The following is a 27572-nucleotide window of genomic DNA, read 5'->3' on the forward strand; positions in this document are numbered from 1 at the left end:
CCAATACTACAACGAGAGTAAAGGGTCCTTGATACGTAATGACAATCACTATTTGTATCCAGTAACAGTCTCGGTGACGTCTATGTGTAACATCTGTGATGCGTATAGACTTACAGCCATCGATACACCAACAAGCCTGAATGACATATGAATCCATCACTGCTTGTGTGAACTGCCTCTTTAGTGGGAATTGATGAGATCAGTTGCTAAGTATATTGATACAGATTGGACTCACAATGATTACTTCAGTTAAACATCTTAGTTATACCATAAAACGAGACATCAAAGCAGAAAATAAATGCCTTGTAATGAATTCTGCTTCACATCATGATTTCATACATCTCATGATACATGGATATTCTCTGTGTCACAATAGGGGCGGTCGGGTAGCCTAGTGGTTAAAGCGTGCGCTCGTCACGCCGAGGACCCGTGATATTGCTGGAATATTGCTAAAAGCGGCGTAAAACCATACTCACTCACTCACTCACTCACTGTGTCACAATATCTCATGAGGCCAACCACTTGATATGGGGAAAGGGGGGTAGGGATGTTGTTGTTTTAATAATGTGTTCCGAAAACTAGAAAAAAAGTCATTTGTTTTCAGAATTTCTCCACCAAATAAATTGTTGTTTGACATGCTCGATCCCCTGTGTTTGTTTGTTTGTTTGTTTAACGCTGCACTCAGCAATATTCAACATATAAGAAGGTGGTCTGTAAATAATCGAGTCTGGACCTGACAATCCAGTGACACCATGACCATTGATCTACGCAGTTGGGATCATTCAAACAAGTGAACAATGCTGACCATCCGATCCCGTTAGTCACCTCTTACAACAAGCATTGGTTGCTGAAGACATATTCTCGACCCGGATCGTCACGGGTCTGGATGCTCTGTGTATACTAACAGCACCCTGAAGATAATTCAATCTGGCTTACTGAAACCAGTGATCGACAGCATGAGTAATGTTTGTCTACTGGGGGCCTTGACACCCAGAAATCCCCTGGTCTTACTCATAAATACATTGGAATACTCACAAATACATACTTCTCAAAAACATTCATTCATAAAAATATACTATTTAAGACTTTCGATTTCTCCCCTACCACTACACATCTCTGTGACTTACCCGTGGCAAATCTCTAATTTGGTTGGAATCAGCATACAATTCCTCTAAAGTCCTCTCAAAGTTGAACACTTCTCCCGGGACATCTGTGAGGCTGCAGTGACGGTAATCCAAGACACGAATATCATCATCTATCGGTGGACGTAGACACGGACACTTCCGCACAAATAATCCGGCCATCGTCTGCCCTGAAAGACAATCATAGTTTCATTACAACAAATTGGTGGGATTGTTGGAGTGACATATTTTAGTTGTGACAAATCATGTTTATACACATGTAGTGAATACCTGAAAACATGGAGTGCATGACTTCAGCATGTGGGTCACAAACTCTGCTTTTATCAGTGAGTGAGTGAGTGAGTGAGTGAGTGAGTTTGGATTTTATGTCACTTTCAACAGTGCATGGAGTGCATGGTGTGGCCAACATCTGTATGTGGGTCATGAACTCTGCTTCTATCAGTGAGTGAATGAGTGAGTGAGTGAGAGTGGTTTTTATGTTACTTTAGACAGAATTTCAGTTACATCATGGGTTGTCAGCATGATGAATGCATAAAGTGATGCAGATATTTGCCATTTACCACTTTGGTAAAACAGACCAGAAAGGGTTATGTCCTGAAACCTAGAAAGATAATCAGAACAAATTGGGATTCAAATCCACATTCATAGGTTCCTGGCATGACTAAGGGAAACAACTGTGCTCAGGGAACAGCAGAGCATTAGATGCCTGGGCTACCCGTGCTTCCCTTCCATCAGTAGCTCGTGAAGTGGGTTAAGTAGCCCAGTGGTCCAGCTAGCAACTGAGGCCCATTTCCTTACACTGTGTGAAGCCAATTCTTGGTGTCCCTACTCCAATTACCAGCGTATTAATGGAAATCCATGCAGCATGGTATCTCAGTGGGCAAGCAGTATAAAATCGGCATCAGTCCAAACTAGTACAAGCAGACACACATAAACATTGCTGAAGATGTGCAATAATCATAGCCCCAGTTCACCTCACCTCAACTAATATTGAGAAAAAGTTATAAAACAGTGACTCTATCACTCACAATACTTCAGTCATGGTCAGGTTCTAAACTGTGGAGGAAAGTATACAGTGATGCATGTCATAGTCGCTTACTCTTTCCGTGAAACTTACAGTGAAATGATACTAATGTTATTTGTTTGTTTGTTTGTTTGTTTGTTTGCACTCAGCAATATGCCAGCTATATGACAGTGGCCTGTAAGTTATCGAGTCCAGACTAGACAATCCAGTGATTGATACTTGGAGCTGCAATCCATGACACGCAATCAAACAAGTCACCAAGCCTCAGACCAACCCGATAGATTGGGTCATCATTCAAATACTAGTATAAATGTCGAAACAGTATGAACACGACTGCAAGGCCAGTAAGACTATTGGCAGACATACTTGGCAAAATAATCAGGGCAGATATACTTGGCAATACTATCGCACATATTAGATCCAAGAAAAGAAAGTGTGGAGACGAAAGAAGACGAATGGAGACGAATCATCACTGTTACGTGTCTACCAATATTTAATAAACTCAACAAATCTGACAAGCCACAAGATAAATTCTCTGACACACACCGTGAAAAAACAACAACTTATCCTCCATTTCATTGATCAAGTTTGCCCAAACTTTGACAGACATGTTTTGTAGCCAAAACAAACTATAAACAAGATGTCACTGACAGTAAAAAATACGCCATTTCAGAATACCCGCCCCAACCCTAAATTCCTGGTGTTACAAATTTATTGACATTTTTATCAATAAATAAGATTCCCTCTCATCACATATCTCAAATGAAATTTAAACAAATATCATGATTCAACAAATATCACAGTCCTGCCAACTCATTTTGAGTGCAATGAACATTTTTTAAGGCCTCACAATTTATTTCCCTCTTAAAACTTCAACTCAGATACAAACATTTTTTTTCTAAAATTGTCAAAAGGAGACCAAAACCCCTTATCAGTGCAACAAAAAGGTCGTGTCAAACACACGAATATACTCTCCTTAAAAACACGAAGCGCTCAATATGAATCATATCTGAAAACAACATGACGGCATGAAGATTTATGAATTTCTCTCCTCCAAGTGCAGCAATTTGTCAAACATGTCATTTTTTCACCATACAGAAATCAATAGCAGCTATAGGAATGTCCAAAGCTTAGAGGGAAACTGCATGTGCAGGTGCATGTCGTCATTGCCAGCACATCTGTCTTGGAGGAAATGATAGTGCCATGCTGAGAGCATTGCCAACATTCATCATGAAGTATATGCATAAACCTGCAGAAAAATGTTGTACTGAGAAAATAATTTGGGTAAACCAGTAATGAGATTTGTAGACGTTATATTGCAAACACACATTCAGTTGTCACAGAAAATAGAATTACATAGTAGTTACAATATACAGGAGTTCAAAACAGTACTATTAACTTGCACAACTTGTCATGGATAGATGCCAGGGAAGAGGACTTCTGTTGAAAATCTGAAGATTTTGTAATGTGATGACAGCCAAAATATAGGATTTATGGCTGTGATGTAAAAGAAGTTTTGAAATCGTAAGAATTAGGAAATTCAGAGCATTTACAATACACACCAGCTTAAAATAGCACTAATAACCATTGTCAAAAAGAAAATAATTTTAAAAATGCTTACAGCAAAATGAACATCATACCTACACGTTTACTCGGCTGAATCTGTCGCCATGCCAACTTTCTCCCCATCCTTACCGCGTAACACTTTCTCCACTTTCACAACGCTTTAAGTAGCCTTAACCACTCTTTCCGTACTAAACCTCACAGCATATAATGGTTACAAATCTTGCCATTTCAATAACATTCTTACCCATGACAATAACGTCAGGCCCTTACAGACCCAGGCAAGCCACTTGAAGCATGAGGTGAAAAGGTGAAGTAAAGATTTGATAGTGTTCAGTAGCTTTCTGTTTTGTTTATCCTCTACTGAGACCACTGTCTGTGACTCTAATCCCTCAATAGATGCTGAATAACGTTGATACGAGAGACGTGTGTGTCACCACGATACTATGTCAAACAGGGATTTGGATGTGTTAGAAGGGCAATTAGTTACATACCAATATGAGGCATTTTGTTTTTCTGGTCAATATTTATCCAGTTTATTGAGTTTGTTATGGGTACAGGGACTTAATTAGTTTTATTATAGGGCTGATTTATTGCACGACATGGTCATAAATTATCAAGATTCTAATTAAAATGGATAAGTTCAAGAAACAATGTTGTGAAACACATCTTTCACATGAAATAATATGCAGAAATGCTGTCACAAAGTGACTTTTAAGCATATCAACAACTATCAGTCATAGAATTTAACCTTCAACATATACTACCTCACCGACATTGCCAACACCATACAAGACTACATGCCTCAATACAACGATAAGATGTTTGGGTGAAGAAAATCACCTTAGTGAATTATCGTGTTTGTTTAGTTAAACTAACAATGTTTAATCTCATTTCGCACCAGTTATCCCCTTGCTCTGGAGAGAGCTTAACAGTATTTTGGTCTACTTCCCAGTAGGCGTGTTTTACTATAGGCTTCTTAGGCTTTGGCCTGTGAACAGAGTTGATCGTGATAAGCAATATATTTTGTTGTGGTACAACAGGCGTTTTGATACGAAGGTCTAATAGAGAACTATTATAGGACTATAGCAATATATGTTATTGTGGTGCAACAGGCGTTTTGATACATATATTATATTATTATTATTATTATATTATATTGATATTATATGACTGAAGGAAAACATTTTCTTGAAAACTACACATATGTTGAATAGGTTGCAGTACGATACATGAAAACTTGACACCATATAAGGAGTCATATTCAACCATCAGTGGGAATGACTAGAAACCTCAATGAAACAAACAATGGCTTCCGGACCCTTGCACATACTATGAGAAAATAGCATTTTACATTTATCGTCATGGCTGTACAGACCTGAATATACAAACATTCACAACATACTTCCGTGTGTTCCATCAGAAACATGCGCGGCCAACATGGTGGAGATCAACCTCTGATCGGTTGGTTTATGCCGCACTCAGCAATATTCCAGCTGTATGATGGCAGTCTGTTAATAATCGAGTCTGTTCCAGACAATCCAGTGATTAATATCATGAGCGTCGATCCATGCAATTGGGATCGATGACATGCATCAACCAAGTCAACCAGCGTTACCACCGGATCCCGTTAGTCGCCTCTTACGACAAGCATAGTCGCCCTTTACGGCAAGCATGGGTTGCTGAAGACCTATTCTACCCCGGATCTTCACAGGTCCAAAACAATCCCTGAATAATACTTCCCTGAAATGTCACCGCCCACACAATGACCAATGCTACACCATGTGAGCTGTTAGTACAAGAGTCAGTGAGTGAGTGAATATGGTTTGTACTGTAGTCAACAATACTTCATGGCAGCCTGTAAAAAATCAAGTCTGGGCCAGGCAAATCGAAGTATACACAATTTCAGAGCAAGATCACATGTAATCAGCAACCATTTCATAATGGGAATCATTCTGTTCCTATATCTCAAAGTGCAGTTATAAAAAAAAAACATGGCAGTTCCGACCTGTAAAAATTAACTTGGCCATAACGTAAACATTTTCGTCACAAAAAATTTGTTAAATTCTCATTAAAGTGAAACATCCCATACAATATAATCATTTGGTTTCCGTCGGGAAATATTCAAGCCATGAAACAGCAAATAAATTAGATATCTCTATAAAATATGTTACAATGACTTCCATGAACAAAGCAACTCAACGGAATTCTCATGACTAACACATGGCAATAAAGAAGAGAAAATTTAGTTTTCACAAACTTAACTTCATCTAAGCCCCACAAATTCAATTCTAAATCCATTCAGCTTCAATGGTCCTAACAATAAAATCAAATTTATTCCCAACCTCTCTTTCCGCACAAAGTCCACTGTCAGTGAACACAGACTGGGAACACATTGCCCTCATTCAAACACACGTTCACAGAGTACAAAATCAAATTAGTAAATAATATTTATCTAACTTCAATAACCTGATCATTTCGTGATCATGAGCACCTTTTATGTCAGTTCCAACAAAGCTCTATTCAAAAATACCTAACACTCCTGATAATTGAAACGGAAAGGCCACTAAGATAGTAATGTTACCTAAGTACCCATACACAATATACAAACTGGTTCATTACTGGAAACTCTACAAGATTAGAAACCAAATTCCTCTTGTCCCATGGACAAAAATGTAAGTTTTAGTAACAAGAAGTGGATCAGAAATCCCCAGGATTACACAGCGAGACATTACCATGGTCAAACAATGCTAAAATGCACTAAAATCTCCTCTCCAGCTAAGGAGCCGACCCCCAAAGAGTTAAGTGACAAATAAGGGTTAATTTATCAGCCACATGGCAGGTGCCCCCGGGACTGTTGAAGAGTAAGGCTGATATCTACATCAGAATGAAGCAGGGTAAAGGTGATCACAGGGCACAACAGATGAAATCTATTTCATGGGACAGAGACGTGATCGAAATCTTGATCTTGACACATCGAAAACTGTACTTTACAAGGAGTTCCACCAGGGAGGACATACTGGGCAACAATAAATGGATCATGTACATACTGTCTCAGATATGCTTGTGCTATAATAATTATCAAGTGAAAATCAAAAAAACATTCTCAGCTGAAATTCAACTGTAGGGTTTGAAATCAACAAACCTGCTAGTCCACAACAAGCAAAATTCAAGACAAGTGACAACTCCTCAAGGACTATCACTTTTTGCAGATAAATTTTGTGTACTAGTAAAAATAATAAATAATTTTAAACAAAGTGAGTGAGTGAGTGAGTATGGTTTTAGTCCGCTTTTAGCAATATTCCAGAAATATCACGGCAGGGGACACCAGAAATGGGCTTCACACATTGTACCCATGTTGGGAATCGAACCTGGGTCTTTGGCGTGATGAGCTAACGCTTTAACCATTAGGCTACACGACCGCCCCTTTTGAATCAAGAAATGGGTACTCAATCATTAATTTTTATACATTTATTCATTAATTTCTTTACAAACATACCAAAATCATACCTAATGTCATTTATCTATATTATCTATATTATCATTTCATAATCAGCCTAAACAGACAGAAGACAAAACAATTTCAAATGTGCTTAAAAGTTATAGAGTCTATATCTTAAACAATGTCTACATCTGACACTTGTGTTAAGATTAAGTGTCACACATCAAAGACAAACTTCTTTGTACATCAACAACTAACAAGAGGACTATGGGTAAAAACTATCCATGAATTACAATAGAATACCCAGAAGCAATCCCTTCTAAAACTTATGGGCTTAGATCAAGGTTTGCTCCACACAGCCCTGAATGTCCAACAACACATTTTGTTATCCTACAACACAAACATCAGAGAAGGTTAAGCCTTGAAAAATCCTATCTGTCTAACATTACCCAAGTCCTCTTTATCCCAACCCAACCCCCAGTAACCAAGATTACATTATTACTGAAATATCCACCTCATATCTCGTCACCATCGCCATTGTAAGACTTCACAGCACTAAACATAAGCTCCGAACACCTTCTAACACTGCAGTGGAGTTGATGTGTAAGTTAAGTATATTGATAATGTTCTTTCAGCGACAATAACCATAGGCGAATCGATATCTGGTATCAAAATCGTAGCAATGAGATACCCAACGTACAATAGCCGGCTTCAAAATGACAAGGTAATCGTAGGTAGGGGATGAAAGTGGCAGTTTACAGATAAAACAGGCGGGGCGATCAGCGGCAAAATTTGGAACTTGGACAGAAACATGATATCACTGGTCTGTATATTTGGTATAGGGTGTAAGGCTGGGACAGGTTACTCGGGTACTCAGTCACTCGGGACAGGGGGGTACTGAGTAGGATCCAGGTACCCAAAGGACTACAGTATTCAGAACCATGGTTAATCCCATGATTTACTGTAAATGAAATTCACCATAACTCCTTGGATACACTACAAGTCACTAATGTTCGCATTTCTTTCAGAATAAATGCAAACATTCTTTCTGACTTGTATATGTTGGACGAAGATAAAGCTTCACTCTACTTCAGTGAATGCATGACAAGATTGTTTTATACATGTATCTAAATAGGTTTTGCCTGGACTCCTTATCAGACATTGTGTACCCAACTCTTGAGACCTACAGTGGGTACCTGGGTACCCAACTCTTGAGACCTACAGTGGGTACCTGGGTACCCAACTCTTGAGACCTACAGTGGGTACCTGGGTACCCAACTCTTGAGACCTACAGTGGGTACTGGGTACCCAGCTCTTGAGACCTACAGTGGGTACCTGGGTACCCAACTCATGAGACCTACAGTGGGTACCTGGGTAGGTCTGGTCTTAGGGGGTTGGGTACCCGGGTGGTAAATTTGGACTCGTCGCAGCCCAAATAGGGTGAGATACTAAAACCTCCAGGCGAGAAAATGTTTACTTTAAATGAGGAGCTCCATTACTGAACTATCATTATTACAATTTATGAGGTTGCAGTTTGTTTACCTCTGCATGGGGACTTTTAAATTTCTTTTACCTGTACAGAATGCAAACATTAATATCTGGTTGTCTGATCAAATGAGGTTGTCATGTTATTATTTCTTGTTTCATGATGTCTTTTCAAAAAACATTATTTGTTCCAGCCTAACGATGTTGTCACAAACAGACATAAGAAACTATGAACTCAACTAAAGATGTTCGCAAATTTCAGCAATGGTATGGTGGAGGACACGAACAACACAAGTTCTCGCACTGTATCAAAGTGGGCAGTCGAATTGGGTCATTGTCAAGCCAAGCAAAACCTCAGACCACTACGTTACTACACTACCCCAAAATAAACCCGGTGAAAAGGATCCATGGGTCTTATGGATTGTAATTGTTCTAAAACTCCAAAATTAATTTACTGAATGTAGATTTTGAAATAGCTTTTGACAACTTTCATAAAGAAACTAGAACAAGGATTTCCCAACAACTACACTCAAAGCCAGGATTTTGACAACAATCTTTCCAATATATCCTTTTGTTTGTTTGTTGCTTAATGACAGACTTGGAAATATTCCAGCTATATGACGGTGATCTGTAAGTAATCAAGTCTGGGCCAGACAATTCAGTGATTGATATCATGAGCATCGATCCACACAATTGAGATACAATGACATGCATCCACCAAGTCAGTGAGCCTGACCATCCAATCCCGATAGTTGCTTGTTCCAACAAGCATGTAGACAAGAGGCCTCAGTGTGCAGTGGGCTGTCCACCACAAGGGCAACGTCAGAGGGTCCACGGAATTGAGATACGATGCGTGCATCAACCAAGTCAACAAACCTGACCACCCGATCCCGTTAGTCGCCTCTTATGACAAGCATATATTCTAATGGTGTCCCCAAGGCATTTCCTTTCATCAAGAGTCACACACTTGCCAACAAAAACCCCATCATCAGGGATTGAATGCCACATTTTCCTCTCATATGCCCCTTTTGACGAGGCCAGCCTACCCTCTTAACATCATTACATAGCACGACCTTGCAGCCTCTATATAACAACTGGCTGTTTGTACTATCAGCCCATGTTTTGTCAAAGTCACATCACAGGACAAGTCAAGCAAGAGTCTCTTGAGAACAGGTCAACCACCGCCTCTCAAATTATACCCTACAAGTACACGGCCATACTGTGCGTCCATAAACCATCACATGATTGTACAATAGTCATTGGAGATGGGAATTTGACTTGGTGCTGGAATTATCGTAACATCGTTATCAAACATGAAGGTGATATATACATAACCATGGGCAGAGAGCACCTCCTGTTGAGAGAGGTGAGGGAGAGAGTTTAGTTTCATCCTACAACAATATCATGGTTCAGCAAATCTGTGGATGAAAGTGAGTGTTGATAGCGTCTCATGAAGCTTTTAGTAGTTTCATAGCGTTTCTGTGCTGTGACATCTCATTCCCATTAGACAATGTGATCGCATTGCTATTTTGTCATAATTCCATTTTTTTACAAAGATTTAGTATCATCAAAGCGCTAAGACTTTACGGAACAAGGCTGAGGCTTCAAAAACTGTATTTAACCTTGGGAATCAAACATATTCCCACTGAATAATAAGCTGGTCCTCTATCTGCTCGGCTACCCTTCCATCCCTTATGTCAGAGAATGAAACAAATTACATCCATTTCTTCACGGCCAACACTGTAACATTGTAACCACACACAGATTTGAACCTAAGACCTGAGCCTGGCCTCAACTGTCCCTTAGTCTACACAGCCACCCTACAGTACAACAGAAGAATATGTTACCATAAACATCATTCCAACCCAAACTACCACCTTCCAGCATCAACGCTTTCTCCGAACCCTACGTCCACGCCAACCTCGTGACCCCTCCTGCCCAATCCCACCCAAAGGACAACAAACATGCCTGACCATCAGGTATCCTAATAGACTACGGTGTGACAGTGTACACAGACCCAGTGGTCCCAGCCTACGTTAATGTCAGTATGGGTTTTATAGGGTCTTTGCTGCATACTCGACCCACAGAATGCCAGGCTCATGGCACTTGGCTGATAATTGGGAAAAGTCATCCTCTGGCTTCTGTGTGAGTTGAGCCCTTCTTGAATACCAGCTGCTTAGTGCCTGTGTTAACACGTGATGTGAAAGAGGCAATTATGACATTCTCACTGATAGTGCATATGGGCAGAATTCTCTCTAAAATGTAGATAACACTTAGTCAATGAAAACATTTCTTTAAAATAATTATTATAATTTTTCTTCCAAAGAAGCATTCCTCTTCTGCTGTTTCAAGGAAACTAGACTTGCCTAGGCTTTTAGTAAATATAAATATATTAATTCCACAGCCATGTCACAGTACTATCTAACATGCCACAATATGGAAGAATGGCTCAATATATTCATCCACTCACTCACTCAACCAATTCCACTCACTCATTCAACCACTCTCAACTGCAACCAACCACCCAAATGCTCAGCATTTAAAAACATCATTTCAGTCCTTAACAGCAGACTGAAAACAATGGCTATACAAAACTTAATGAATCACCAATAACTCAATCCCTTGTTGTGAACTTCAGCCAAACAAAGTCCTTCATAGCAGAGTCTCCGGGACACTTATCTCTACTACCCCACCTAGAACGTCCTATCAGCCACCATGCATAACACATAATCAATACAAACTATGCTACTCAACAGTAATCAGGGATTACTTCCTCAGATTGTTATTGTTATGATAAGATAATGAGGGGTCATATCACTGTTATCACGCAGATCAAGTATTTAATAACATTGTGAAGAAGTCAATGAGCTACGCAAACACCATTTGAGGTGACAATTTTGTCAATAAAGTTAAGAATGTTCCAATCTGGCAACATCAGTTACCGTATGTTTTGGTTCAATTGATGAAATAGTAACAAAATATATCACTTAAAAATGGTTAAGGACCACTGATTTTTTCAAATTACTAGAGTTAATCTGCTATGGCATGACAGATGAAACAGTAATATCAAATATTCAGATTGTCAATAATTTTGTTTATCAGTGTCAGTGAGATGCTTGGCATTCAGAACTTTTTGTTTGTTTGTTTGTTTGTTTTGTTTGTTGTTTAATGCTGTACTCAGCAATATTCCAGCAGATGGCAGTCTGTAAATAAATGAGTCTGGACCAGACAATCTAGTGACTGACATGACATGAGCATTGATTTATGCAATTGGGATTCAATGACATGCTTCAACCAAATCAGCAAGCCTGACCAACTGATCCAGTTAGTCACCTCTTACAACGAGCATAGTCGCCTCATTGGACAAGCATGGGTTTCTGAAGACCTATTCTAACCCGGATCTTCAAGGGTTGCATTAAGAACTTAAAATCCTCATCATTAACATATCAAGGAGCAACTACCTAGAGTACCTGTGACATAGAAGTAATTTCAACATTACCCTGCCTCTGTATGATCAAGATCGTTAAAGTGAGTGAGCGAGTGAGTATGGTTTTACGCCGCTTTTATCAATATTCCAGCAATATCACTGCAGGGGACACCAGAAATGGGCTTCACACATTGTACCCACGTCGGGAATCAAACCCGGGTCTTCAGCATGGCGTGCGAACGCTTTAACCACTAGGAAGATCGTTAAAGGAAACTTAAACTACTCAAAAGAAGTTAAAAACCAGCCAATTCTTTCAAATCACTACAGTAAAAATATGTCATGGCATGAAACAAATCAGGTGTTCTTAAACTGCTTTTGAGTGGAAAGAGAAATATGTGAAAGAGTAGGAAAATAACACTATGAACTTCAAGAAACCCTTCCGTCAAATACACCTTTGTTACAACTGCAAACACTTCTTACATCTCATTAATGAGCAAACACACAACGAAAATACCTTGACATAATCACCCAACCCATAACCACAATCCTGCACAGCTGACACAGGGCTATACGATCTTGTATACACCAAACCCAAAATAATGAGGCCCAGATTGATGTAACGGCACAGAACTATGTCATAATATTCACAAGCATGTAGGATAAAGACGTGTCATAAAGATGACTGGCAAATTAGCATTGAGCAGATAAACACACACAGGAACTAATGGGATAAATACAAAGAATGTGTTGGGTAACAGGATTATTGCCCCGTATATGTGGTCCTGATAAACATGTGTTACACACAACATGTGGACTCTAATCACATAATGGTTCATGTCAGACGATCAACGGGGAATTACATGCATGAATATGAGAACTAATGTTGGTACTGTGTCAAATACTCATATATATTTTCACAAGAGATTATACATGCCTGATACTCGTTTTCCATACAACTTTGGTTTCTTCCAGAAGTCAAACATGGTGCGTTTGAGTTCATACACATCTACTGGTCTGGATTTTGCAGAATAAATATACAAAGACTTGCTTCAGATCACAGTGGCCATCTTGATCACTTGTGGTTAGCCAATCTGAACTTCCAAAAGAAGGTACCGACGGTAACAATAACATTCATCATCTCAGTTCTTTGCTTCATCATGGATTCAAAATCAAATTTCATTAAAAGAAATCAACCGTAGAGGATGATTGGAACTATCTTTATGCATATTTCAACAAATACTTCCACGTTTGAATTCAATCAGCTGTTATCCATGAATTACGTAATCTCATTTATTCCCTAATCACACTGTCGTCTGCTCTTAAATCCCAGTGCGTAATACAACCGGTATCTTCCCAACAAGAATGTGTGTCTGCTCTAATCCACTGGTCCTATCATATGTCTGCTGTTATCTGCAAATCATCACATTTTTGACAAGTAATATGTCTGTCCGTCTTATCTACAAGTAAATTAAACTTCATCCACGTCCATACTTGACCGTCTGCTGCAAGAGGACATGTTAAATCCTACTGTCCACATCTCCAGACAGAAGAAATCCCAAAGATCCTTTGCTTACAGTTTGCCCAGAAAAGACCTGATCTTCCAACATGTCTAACTGGATCATGTTGTCAAAACACGATACCCTCAACAAGCGCCCCGATCGGTGAAAACAAGACTGTCTCCTGTCACCCAATAATTCAAGAACATTCAAGTGATCAGTGCCACAAGCTCTTATGAAGATGTCACTTGTGTAGATAAACACAGGAGTTCCCTTGCTTGAAGAACCTGTTCTTGTTATACACATTACTGAACACACAGCCTCTTCTGAATGTCAACAACACATATTCAGATCAATATGCCAAACCATTTAAAGTTGAATCAACACAAAATCATATTTCAAAGCCTCGGATCAGTATCTTGTTTTCTATTCTGTCACACTGAGAATCAGTGATCGTGTATCACCCTTTCATCCACACATCGATGAACACTAGCCTACGACACACACTTTGCATCCTCAGGCGCTGGTACGACTACAGCATCAACCACGCAACCCACACAATCCATGCCGGTCACAAAAGTCACATTCTGAAATTGGCATGCATCCTCTTCCTTGCAATATCTTATTGATTAGCATTCTCCATCAGATCCTCTCCTAAATCACTGCACACTCCTCTCACTGAGAGCCGCAATTCCTTCGTCCAACCCAGGACAGGTAAAATTCCTACTGACCAGTGCTAATGATTGTCTACAAGACAACAGGTTCTGCTACCATCAATCAGCATGTTCTGTCAAGAGAAGCTATTTGACCAACTGATAATCCCGGCAGAATCAACATGGCCAGCCACTTGAAGGTAACTAGGGTCTTCTTAACACGTTCAGGATTGTACCTGCGCACCCCTTCCCCCTTGATCCACTGCTATCATGTCTACAGGGACTCCTATTGTTGGTACAGTTTATTGTCGCTCTGGACTGTACCTTCCTGATCACCTTTGTCTACGAATTCTGTTGTATGGTTTACTAGAACTCCTGTATCTCTCCCCATGATAAGGTACTCTCAGGAAACTGAGGAATCCCAAGCTGATGCATGTTTGTTTGTTTGCTTGTTTGTTTGTTGTTTAACGCCGCACTCAGCAATATTCCAGCTATATGACGGCGGTCTGCAAATAACCAAGTCTGGACAGACAATCCAATGATTGACATCATGAGCATCGATCCACGCAATTGGGTTATGATGACATGCATCAACCAAGTCAGAGAGCCTGACCGCCCGATCCCGTTAGTGGCCTCTTTCGACAAGCATAGTGGCCTTTTACGGCAAGCATGGATTGCTGAAGACCTATTCTGCCCCGGATCTTCACAGGGCCGGCTGATTGTCATGTTCATATCAGTCATTATTTCCTTACAATCCTGTATAGAAAGATGAGTTAGTGGTACATGATTAGGTGTCCATTCTGGAATAAGGTCACATTTGTTTTCTAAAACATTGTTAGAGGTCAAATTCCACTTTGACCAACCTGAACCTTTGAAAAACAAGTCAAGGATTCCAAGGCACCCAATGATGTAAACATCCTGAAGGTCTCAGCACCATGCAATCAAGGGATCTCACATATATGCCTGTGATATGCTACGTGTCAGTACCAAAGGTCTTCCAGTGATGGTGTTTGCTTGTTGTTAGAGGACAAACGAGAGTCCTCAATCATCTTGGGTATAGACAAATGGGTGGAAAGTCCCAGCCAAGGCCACCCTGAGAACTAAACACTGCCCCATTCTAAATGGCAAAGTCATATCTATGTAAACACACTTCTCTATTACCTGATAATGGACGTGGTCTGTCCAGTTGACATGAAGGTCAAATAGACATCATAATAAGTCTGTACACTATGTTATCCCATAACCGCAAGATATGGGGGCTCTTGTCACATCAACTGTATCATATACATATAATGGAAAATAAATAGCATATCCTATATAGGTGAAACGGAGGCACAAAGTTGGGAATATAGTACATACCTAACTGTAAGAGGGAATATGAAATAAGGGCATAGAATCAATTAATGGAAAATGAGTGACTGTTTACTGGGAGTCATGATGACGGTATCCTGTCAACAATGGCTGTGATATGATAATAAGGCAAGAACTGTCACTTGCAAGAAAGAAAGAAGGAAGGAAAAAGAGAGAGAGAGAGAGAGAGAGAGAGAGGGGGGGAATCAGAGTAAGTGAGTGAGTGAGTGGATGACATTGAGTGAGTGAGTGTTTGTAGTTTAATGCCGCACTCAGCAATATTCCAGCTATATGATGGCTGTCTGTAAATAATCGAGTCTGGACCAGACAATCCAGTGATTGACATCCTGAGCATCGATCCACACAATTGGGATACAATAAGATGCATCAACCAAGTCAGTGAGCCTGACCACCCGATCCCGTCAGTCGCCTCTTACGATAAGCATAGAGTGTGTGAGTAAGTGGATGTCGTTGAATGAGTAATCAAGTGAGTGAGTTGATGTCGTTGAGAGTGAGTGAATGTGTGAGTGAGTGTGGTTGAGAGTGGTTGAGTGAGTGAATGGGGTTGCAAGAATCAGCGAGTGAGTGTGTGAGAGGTTGAATGAGTGAGTGAATGACTAAGGTTTGGACCCATACTCCACCAACATATATCCAGGAACATCAAAAAGATGCATTACCCATGAGGGCAATCAAACCTGGTACAATGAACAAACTGTTTAACCACTAGGCTAGCAACCCATTGTCCACCTGACCCCGAGGGCTTGTACAGAGATAGATGTTATACAGGTGTGGTATAATGTTACACAATCATGATGGAATTCACTTGTGGGCAGGAATGGGCTGGTACACACTCTCATTGCATCACATGCTATTGTCCCATATACACTGATGAAGGTCATCTCTGCTGCAGAGAATTTACTGAACAGGCACAAGAGGTAGATACGAGTTATATTCAACCTGTCCACAGTTCATTTCAGACAAGTGGTTTATGTAAAATAACAAGATTTAGAGAGAAAACAAATCGTCCTTCCTGATTTCCATTAGTTTCGGAACAAACAAACAAGTGTTTAATACCTAGCACTGACTGTAACCTCCCCATATTCTGAATGGCCTTGGCCTCTGTGGTAAACGACAAACAACATTCACCAACTGTAATCAGAGAACATTTTCATGAATAAATTGATTGGTGTAACTCACTTTAATAGTTGTTCTTATGTAGCCTGAGCTGTTTATTCATCAAGGCAGTTTTAAGAATGCAGATACTTGAAATTTCATGTGACTGCATGCTTGGAATATCATTAACACAGCTGTATACTGTGTTGAAAGAGAGCTTGCCCTTCCAGGGTACTCCAGACTGATGTATACAGTCCAATAGTGCCCTCCAGACAGGTTCCTGGGTACCGTATGTCGTTGTCTATAGAGCAACCCACTGTAAAAAACTACAAAATCTATGCTAATTTATATAATTTGTCTTCCGTTGTGTTTTATACAATGTTTTGTCGTGCATAAGTCTAGCACACAGCCCCATTTCGTATGTTGACATTTATTGATATTTCCCCACAGAGCAAATCAGCATATTGCTTGACCAGTACGTATGTCATGATGATTTTTAGGGGTCTGAAGATATACACATTATTTAATCTATTTAACACTCAAAGTTCAAATAAAGCCTCAGGACAATAACTAATTTAAGAATTAAGCGAAAAAATTTTTTTAAAGAAAGTATCTTTAAAATGCTGTTGATTAAAAATATTTTAACATCATCTTGTTTATACATTTTTAAAACTTTTCTTGCAAGAGTTCTATTTTAGGAAATTAACCTTAAATCAATTATTTAATTTGCCCCTGGCCCTTGTAAATTGACCACTTAATCCAATGAAAAAAGAAATCAAACTGGTCTGTCCTTATTAGCGAAAAATTGTAAATCTCAAATTGTTCCAAAACCGTCAGGTAGCATAATGGGGATGAAGTATATTATTACAAACTTTCAAAAGACCTCCATCTCTGGACAGAAGTTACTTTCAAAAATAAATGAGTTGATTACCAACAGCAACATTTTAACAACTATTTGGCAATGAGTTGAAGAAGTTGGTTGCAAAAAAATCAAATTGCACTAATGACAAAATTAGTTCTGAGAATGAAATGGCAATTGTTTTTTTATGAGGAGCTGGATGATATCATGAATTACCTAGACTTCCTGCCTTACAACACTACGCACTTGACAATCACTTCAGGATGAATGAGTGCCCTTATAATCACCGGTAGCTGGATAATGTTGTGAATATTACATAAGATATTTCCTCAACACACAGGCTATGCACAGGTTATCAGCGCTTGAAACTCATCTGAAAAACAGTTCAAACAGTCGAGACTACTTGAATTTGCAACATAAAAATGTGACGTTTTTGTAGGAGTTACAAAAGATATTTCTTCAACACAGGCTATGCAAAGGCTAAGTGTAAGTCTAATCTTTTCACTCATAATTTCATTTGCATACATAGACACTATAATGATCAGATATCACCATATGCCCTACCCTAAACACATTAAACCACACGTATCGGGGAAATAAACAGATAAAGACTACCTGGAATAAATACCCATCATTTCATGTTGCATGCTGTATTGTCTGTGATCCTTCAAGTAGATAGTCAAAGCTTCTGTACAAAAGCCTTGGCTCTGTGATAGAGCTGGTAACATGTCAAGAGTTGACAGCTCTGCATGCGGCCCTATGAAATGTTTCAAGACGGCTCACACACTGAATGAGATGAGTATTGCCTCTTTAAAGAATATTGCAATGTGCATAGACTCTACTGCGATACTTACTGACATGCATTACTCACATGACTGAGTGGACGCGAATTCTGCACTTTCGCAGAAAGACGGTTGCTCAACTTATCTTGCTTGTGATTTTACCTGATTTTGACAGTAGACTTGGTATTGCTAGTTTGGTTTATTTGTGATGACATCGTATTCCCTTTTTGTACCTTATTTGTATTCTACATACGTTTTAAACATTCTTAAGAAGTGCATCAGAAATTATTTTTTTAATCAAAATAGGTTTGGCAAGATCATGCTAGACAAAACGTATGGCAATTGACTAGTGCATCAATATATCGTTACACTGTTATCTTAAACCAGTATCAGAAACTACATACCTCTGTTCATGTAATGATAAGGGGGCACAGGCGGCCCAGTAGCCTAAGGCGCCACAATTCACGATGCAGGGTTCCATCCCTTCGGCAAGCCAGAAACCTATGATAATGGGCTTGAATACCGATTCGCCCCAATTATGTTCCTAGCTTTGTCAGATCTGTGCTGGTGGGTTTCGCCAAAGAGGTAAATTTCTAAGACCTGCATCATTTGGGGCTTTCCTCCCACATAAAGCTGACACACCATAATATAACTGGAATAGTGTTCAAAGTGGCGCTAAACCAAACTCATTCACTCAATGAGGAAGCATCCTCTAAACATGGACCTATCTTACCCTGCCGCAGTGATGCTGCTGCTGCTTGTGATGGTGCTGCTGCTGCTGCTGCTGTTGAGGGGAGTGACAGTAGCAGCACAGTTCCCCTCTGCTCGAGGTAGATTCCCAATGTGCATGCAGACACCATGTCATCCCTGTCACTGATTCATGGCAGAACACAACAATGGCCATCATCTGCCTTGTCCTACATTGACCGTGTTATCTGACTTTCCCCTTAAAGACACTGACATTGACATCTCAGTACAACAGTCCATCCTGCTGCTTAGATAGGAAGGCCACTGTCCATTGAGGTATTGTGTCAACATGTTCAACACACTGCAAACACGGCATGACCCTAATCTCCATGAGCAGGTCCTACATAATCTACATAGGCCATGATGTCTTGCTTGTCCTTTAGAGGAACTGACAGTGACATCTAAATCTACAGCAATTTGCTGTGCAGAGTTGCTTCCCTTGGGCACTCCAGAAACCTATCATTACGGGTCAGAATTCCAGTTTGCTCCGATTATGTTTCTTTGTTTGTCAGCACCATACCCGTGCTCGTGGGTTTCACCCAAGTGGTAAACGTCTGAGACCTGCATCACTTCGGGCTTTCCTTCCACATCAAGCTGACATACCATGATATGACTGGTATACTGTTCAAAGTGGCGTTAAACCCAACTCACGCACTCACTCTGAATCTACACCCCTCTGACGTTGCCCTTGTGGTTGACAGCCCACTGCACACTGAGGCCTCTTGTCTACATGCTTGTCGGAACAGGCGACTATCGGGATTGGGTGGTCAGCCTCGCTGACTTGGTGGATGCATGTCATTGTATCCCAATTGTGTGGATCGATGCTCATGATGTCAGTCACTGAATTGTCTGGTCCAGACTTGTTTACTTACAGACCGCCATCATACAGCTAGAATAATGCTGAGTGTGGCATTAAACAACAAACAAACATGTTTGACAGAGTATTACACTGAATAATGACAAAAAATCTCCTACCAAGCTTTACACCACATATATGTGGCTATACAGGCCATGTTGTCTTATCTGATGCTTATTTGATGAGGGGGCACGGGTGGCCCAGTCGTCTAAGGCGCCGCGATTCGCTGTGCAGAGTTGCGTCCCTTGGGCACGCTAGAAACCTATGATTGTGGGTTCGAATCGATTATGCTTCTAGGTTTGTCAGCACCATACCCGTGCTCGTGGGTTGCACCCAAGTGGTAAACGTCTGAGGCCTGCATCACTTCGGGCTTTCCTCCCACATTAAGCTGACACGCCGTGATATAACTGGAATACTGTTAAAAGCGGCGTTAAACCCAACTCACTCACTTATTTGATGCCTGAAGGAACTGAAAGTACTACCTGAATCTCCACAGTCTGACATGGCACCTGTGGCGGACATGCCAGTGTAAACTGATGCACCTTGTTAACATGGGCTGAGCCTTGACAGGCTATGTATAAGAGACTACAATGGACACGAACCTAGTTGTACAAGGGAGAGGCTTCTGGCTGTTGTTCCTAGAGGAACAGACAGGACACAGCATACCAGTGCACATTCCAGTGTACCGACAGGCATCTTGTTGCCCCTCTTCAGTGACATGTATAATGAACATCCAGGGTCATTAACCTTGTCTTAGGGACTGGCCATTTGATATTCCTGGGGGTAAGGCTATCAAGGGGCTGGGGGTGAGCCAGGATCAGGGGCGGGGGGTAAGGGGAACGGGGTGGGGGTGAGCCGGGATCAAGGGCGGGGGGTAAGGGGAACAGGGGGTGGGGGTGAGCCAGGATCAGGGGCGTGGGGTAAGGGGAACAGGGGGTGGGGGTTGAGCCTGGATCAGGGGTGGGGGTGAGCTGGGATCAGGGGCGGGGGGTAAGGGGAACAGGAGGTGGGGGTGAGCCGGGATCAGGGGCTGGGGGTGAGCCGGGATCAGGGGCTGGGGGTAAGGGGAACAGGGGGTGGGGGTGAGCTGGGATCAGGGGCAGGGGGTAAGGGGAACAGGGGGTGGGGGTGAGCCAGGATCAGGGGCGGGGGGTAAGGGGAACAGGGGGTGGGTGTGAGCCGGGATCAGGGGTGGGGATTGGGGCAGGTGCTAGGATTTCTTGTTAAAAATATATTGTCCCAGAGAATACAATAAGTCCATGATTTTGCTTCAGGTTTTAATTCAGTTTGAAATAAGTTGATTTTCATTAAATCACAAACCTGCTAAATATTATCTCCTTTCATCAAGTTTTTGAATTGTTTGTATAACAAGGTATGAATACATCTTCAAATCAAGTTTTGAGAAGTATCAAAATTACATACAAGTTACCATTCCATATCTAAAAACAAAAATGGCACATTCTCCTTTTTGTGAAAATCGTATCAGTTTATGAAAGCTGAATAAAACCATGAATCATACCAACCCTTGACAAGCCTGCTCTTAACAAACCATTCATTTGTAAGAAAAGAGGTTTTCTTCCCCTAATGAAGTTAGGACATCAGCTACTGCCACAGGGGAATTAGTTTTAATGTCACATTATCCTAGTAATGAGCTTCAATCAAACAAATGCCATGGAGCAATATTAATGCATATGTTAGGACCTTAACCTTTCTCAATAAAATATTCAAACACTTTCACAAAAAACGTGTCTGTCCCCTTGGTGAAGTAATGTTTGTCACTTTCAATGACTCACATTACACAGTCATTTTTTCAAGATTTTCCCAATTGCTTTCGGCAAATAGAATATAAAGCCCATTTGTGAAAATTTTCCACATATCCTTGTTTAATGGGATTTAGATGAATCTCTACGGATTAGTGTCCATACACTCTGTGTTTCTAATGACACTGAACAAAATAAAACAAGGCATTTGGAACAAATTATGTTTCCTATTCTACAAGGAGCAACTCACTGAACGTGCGAAATGGCACTCAATTTTACAAAATTAAAACCATTATTCGGTTTCAGTAATTTCCCTTTTTCCATGTAAAACCCATTGCGAACAAAAGAAACAACAACGAAAATTCTCTTAAACAAAGTGTGTCACTAGAACTGAATTTTGTCTCAAATAAAATACAAACACAATTACATTTTGTTTTCAGTAGGAATGGCGTAACTTAAAATTTAGCTTCAGATTAGATTTGTTGTACCACATTCATGAACAGATTTCATGGAGTCAGTCAAGAACCACCAACAGATTTCTTCACGAAATCTCTAAGAAGCTTTTGAGACATTTCTAAACATTACATAAAAAATTAATCACAATTGTGAGAAAGAAAAGATGAATGCTTGAGAACGTCCAATGAGTCAGTCCAGTGAGGTGAACACCAGAATACTTCTATCTCTCATGAATGCAACGTCGTCAGTTGAGAAATAATTACACACCTTCTACTCCAGGCAAAGAACCTCGGCATGGCACGGAACCAGTATGACATCACACAAACCTTAAACTCCTTCAGGGAATTCGACGCAATCAATCAACAACGGGTTCATTCAATGGCTGATTTTTTCGGTATTTTCTAAATCGCATTCATCATTCTAAAGAATACAGAATTGATAGACAACATGTGTGAATTGATAGACAATATTTGCACATAATCCATTCTGGTGTGATTAGGAGTTATTTAGGACAAAGCAACGGTTCTGGGTTAATTACAGCTTTGAGAAGGCAGAGATTTTATGGAAACGAATTTTGTCCATTGAACAAATCCCACCAATCTGCCTCATGGGGATTCATGGGAAAAGAAGCCTTAATTGTCCCAAGCTTGTTGCAAGAGCTTACTAAAATGGAGAGCAGTAGCTTATAAGGAGGACCAGATTTATTGAGTGTCACTGTACCCCAGCTGCAAGGGCACTGTTCATGCTATCAACCATTTTTTCTGGTTGGTTGGTTTGTTGTTTTATGCCGCACTCAGCAATATTCCAGCTATATGACGGCGGTCTGTAAATAATCGAGTCTGGACCAGACAATCCAGTGATTAATATCATGAGCATCGATCCACACAATTGGGATCGATGACATGCATCTACCAAGTCGGCGAGTCTGACCACCTGACAAGTGCAGTCGCCTTTTACGCATTTTTTCTGGCCTAAATTTGACAAGGTGTTCTTGTACCCGAACTGCTTTGTCTGGTCTAATTGATTCTCTATAGGCCATCACGGTACGGTTGGAATATTATCTGACAGTGGCATACAAATTTTACTCACTCAATATCCCACCATGCTATCAAAATGCCTAATCAATACTTCACAGACAAAACTATTCTATTCAACAAAATATTATATTACACTTATATTGCCAGTTGACAATGTCTACATAAATACATGTAAGCAGTTAAAGTATACAAAGCCACCACTATAGGTGTATTCAAGGGTCCACTGTATTCCTATTCTGTTGAAAAAATATACTACTCAAAAGAAGTAAAGGACCACATGATTCTTCCATGTTACTTGAGTAGATCTGTCAAGGAATGACAGATTGACTATAGTAATATGAAACGTTCGGATGGTACTCATCCTCTTTTGTTTGTTTGTTTGTTTGTTGTGTAAATAACCAAGTCTGGACAGACAATCCAGTGATTGACATCATGAGCATCAATCCACGCAATTGGGATATGATGACATGCATCAACCAAGTCAGCGAGGCTGACCACCCGATCCCGTTAGTCGCCTCTTACGACAAGCATAGTCGCCTTTTACGGCAAGCATGGGTTGCTGAAGACCTATTCTACCCTGGATCTTCACGGGTCTGATCCTCTTTTGAGTTTTTTACAAATAATATTGAAATGTCAACAACATGTAAACTATGAGTTGATATCAAAACAAAAAACATGCAGGCAAAAGGAAACAAAGAGAGTCTGTCTGATATGATTGGGCATTTTTTGTGTGGATACCTTTTTCTGGATCATAAAAGCATCAAAAGTGTTACTAGAATTGAACCAGATCTTTACCCTTATCAGTACATTCTTTTTAAAACAACGTAAAACATACCTTGATCTAGACCAGCTTAACTTGCAACGGATCCTTGGAATGTGTGGCATAGCGAAATGTACTTTTTGTTATCGAGATATACAAAAAAAATTATCATTTCAAATAATAAAAAAATCCATCAGCCAACATAAAACACACGACTCAACAAATGGAACATAATAAATTAAATTACTTTAACCCTCTTCAAAAGCCATTTAAGAAAAAGCTACCCAATCTCGAAAATGACAGTCAAATCTAACAGAAGCTTGCATCCAGAACCAAAAGAGGCGAATAGTCCTACAAAAAACTGTAACAAAGACATTAAAAGCTCTTACTTACAGCATCATGCACACATAAATCTCACCAATCAGCCTTTAAAGAGCATCTTGACACGTGAATTCCATCAAACATTTTTCATAAGCTTCCTTGCAGGATGAAAAAGTGCTAGGAAATTGTTCGCTGCCGGCACCTAAGCCCTTCTGTGTTGGCACTAGGAAGTGCTGGCTGTCTAGCAGACTCAACATCTGGTGTGCTCGGGATGAGGCTGTCTTAAAGAAGCCTATTGGGATGAGGACGTGGGGTGACCTGAAATGCTATACCGTTCATCCCTCATGTCTGTGTAGGGATGGAATACTTGTAATTACCTAGGTCTATCTGCAGATGGAAGTGTTTCTTTATGAATATACCATTTCTATCAGCAACACATGGTGATATTCTTAAAATGTCTTTTAGCTTATGAAAGTATTTCAAGTTGGTTGGCTTAACATTCGAAAGAATCAATTCTGCTGATTTGAACAAAATTACTCTTGCCCATGTGTGAAATGAACCTGAGTGAGTGAGTGAGTGAGTGAGTGAGTGAGTGAGTGAGTGAGTGAGAAAATGAGGGAGGTTTAACGTTGCTTTGAACAGCATTCCAGTTATACCACTATGCCTTGGATAGAGAAGATTCTAAACAATTGTATATTTTGCTAATGACAGAACTTACATGGTATTGTTTTGTTTGTTTGTTTGATGTTTAACGCCCCACTCCGCAATATTCCAGCTATATGACGTCGGTCTGTATATAATCGATTCTGGACCTGACAATCCAGTGATCAACACCATGAGCATCGATCCACGCAATTGGGATCAATGACATGCATCAACCAAGTCAGCAAGTCTGACCACCCGATCCCATTAGTCGCCTCTTACGACAAGCATAGTGGCCTTTTACGGCAAGCATGGGTTGCTCAAGACCTATTCTAACCCGAATCTTCGTGGGTCACATGATAATGTACCACATGAGGTTCAGTTTCATCCCAAATTTGAAATTATCCTATTCGTGAGGAGGGAGGAGGGAGGCCTCTGAAATTATATTATTACCCCCTTTGTAATAGGGAGTGCTTATAAAGTCAAATACGGTATTTAACCTTCAGAAACCATACCTTGAACACTTGACACTAACCATAAGTTGAGACAGTGCCCTTACAAAATGTTTTTTGTGCTGGGTTTATGGAGATATAAATGTTAAAAATTAGTGTGAACACTTAATGTTTATTTACACAGTGTGCTTACCCGTTTTTACATTTATACCTCCATAAATTAAAAAATCTTGATTTTTAATTTTTAAGAATAAGATTGTCAGAGCAAAATCTGTGGACTTGTGATGTGAGTCTAAAGTCATCAATTCCTTATCGTCACCCCACACACTCATCAAACCACCAACTCTTCTCCTAACCCCAACGGGTAAAGAGATAGACGCAATTAACACTGTCCAACAAGCATTTACCACAAGGAAACCAGTCTCCACAAACAGTTGTTTGGGTGGATCAGAGAACACCAACAGTCTGAATTGTTTTGCCCAATGGTTTGACAGTCGGTTCTGTTTCTGTACAAATACCCACATCTGGCATTATGGTCAGAGAATATCAGAATAAAAACATATTCCTCTAGCCAGGTGTTTTTGTAGCAAAGGAGTGATGATATCTCAAGTGCAATGCACACGTGCCCTCAGGTCAAGAAGTCAGCGTTAGAATAGCTGTTTTTTAATGTTGGAAAGCCTGTCGGAACATGATTGATCAATTGCATCTCAATATAGAAACAACTCAAACAGTGATTCAACTTTTCTAGACTTTAGATCGAAAGATACTCTTCTTTCCAGAACACATTCACTGGAAAATGAAATATTATTTTTACAGAGATTAATCCTGAATTAAATATGTAATGCTGGTGTTTACCCTTTGATGACTTTCAACAAAAGATTTGTTTTCTATAATAAATGTACAAGAAAACACTAATTATGTAAGTGAATGGCGATTAAGGCCTCTGTCATCAATTTTCAAGTTAAGTCAATGAAATTATCAATCTTGGTGCCGTTGTACAAAACAACCTCAGCGCTACGACTGTTGTAAATCTTTGTTAAGGTATGGGAGTTACGATCACCTTAGCGCTAAGTTTGCTCTGTACAACGGCATCCTGAACAAGAAAATCTAATGGTTGATAGCATGAGCACAACAATCAGGGTACAATGACACCCAATCAGGTTATCACTCATTAACCATCCCTATTCAGCTCTTATGGCAAATAGAATAGGTTACAGGGTACCTATTCTGCCCTGGAATCCCAAGGGTCTAGTGACTGAAAGTATCAAGTCCTGTTATCTCCCTGTATCAGAAATCTCCCGAGAAGCATCAATCACAGTTTTGAGTAACATGATCCAACAACTGAAGTTCTTACCTACATGACACATACCAGAGACAGAGACAGGTCAGTATCACAACTCTCTAGGGGGTCACAGGAAGCCAATAACAGTTAACTTTGGACACTGTAGTCATTTACATTCAAAGATCAATTGTTAACCTACTTGACACATCCGTGACACCACATGACATTATCCTAACAGTCTTCTTACAGAGGGGTGACACAATGGGCTGGAGGTCCTACTGGGGGCATGGTATACTCTTTATACTGCCCTCACATAGGGGTATTTAATACAGGTAATATATTCTCATAGTCGCCTTACACTGTGGGTGTTACTGTCCTACTGGGGGCAGGGTATACTTTATACTTTTGCCTTCACATAGGGGTATTTAATATGGGTAATAAATTCTCATAGTCTCCTTACAGTGTGGGTGTTACTTTGGGCTGGACATCCTACTGGGGGCAGGGTATACTCTTTATACTGCCCTCACATTGAGGCATTAATACGGGTAATATATTCCCATAGTTTCCTTACAGGGTGGGAGATCCTACTCGGAGCAGGGTATACTCTCTATACTACCTTACAAAGATGTGTGTAATATGGGCAATATATCCCCAGTATCCTAACAGATGGGGGTGGTATTATGGGCTGGACATCCTACTAGGAGCAGGGAATACTCTTTATACTGCCCTCACACAGAGATGTGTAATACGGATAAGATATCCCCAGAGCCTCATTAAGGGTCATACTGTAGGTTGGAGAGCTGTCTGGGAGCAGTATACTCTCTATACTGCCCTCATATAGATGTTCGTAATATGGGTGTTATGGCATATGGTTTATGAATGAGTGAGCAAATGTGATTTCAGACCCTCTTCACCACATCAAA

At 40.2% G+C, this 27572-nt stretch overlaps 1 protein-coding gene across 2 annotated transcripts in view; it reads right to left on the reverse strand.

The window, feature by feature from the left end:
- Positions 1–27572, reverse strand: part of LOC124114520 (erbin-like) — a 119027-nt gene that overhangs the window by 57105 nt on the left and 34350 nt on the right. For both annotated transcript variants that reach the window (XM_046475132.2, XM_046475131.2), the window contains exon 2: positions 1128–1312. In XM_046475132.2, the coding sequence (XP_046331088.2) occupies positions 1128–1304 (177 nt within the window). In that variant the 5' untranslated portion in view covers positions 1305–1312. The remainder of the gene's footprint in view (positions 1–1127; positions 1313–27572) is intronic.

The sequence above is a fragment of the Haliotis rufescens genome, unplaced genomic scaffold (genome assembly GCF_023055435.1).
Source record: "Haliotis rufescens isolate VD_foot unplaced genomic scaffold, xgHalRufe1.0.p SCAF_2, whole genome shotgun sequence".
Classification (NCBI taxonomy): domain Eukaryota; kingdom Metazoa; phylum Mollusca; class Gastropoda; order Lepetellida; family Haliotidae; genus Haliotis; species Haliotis rufescens.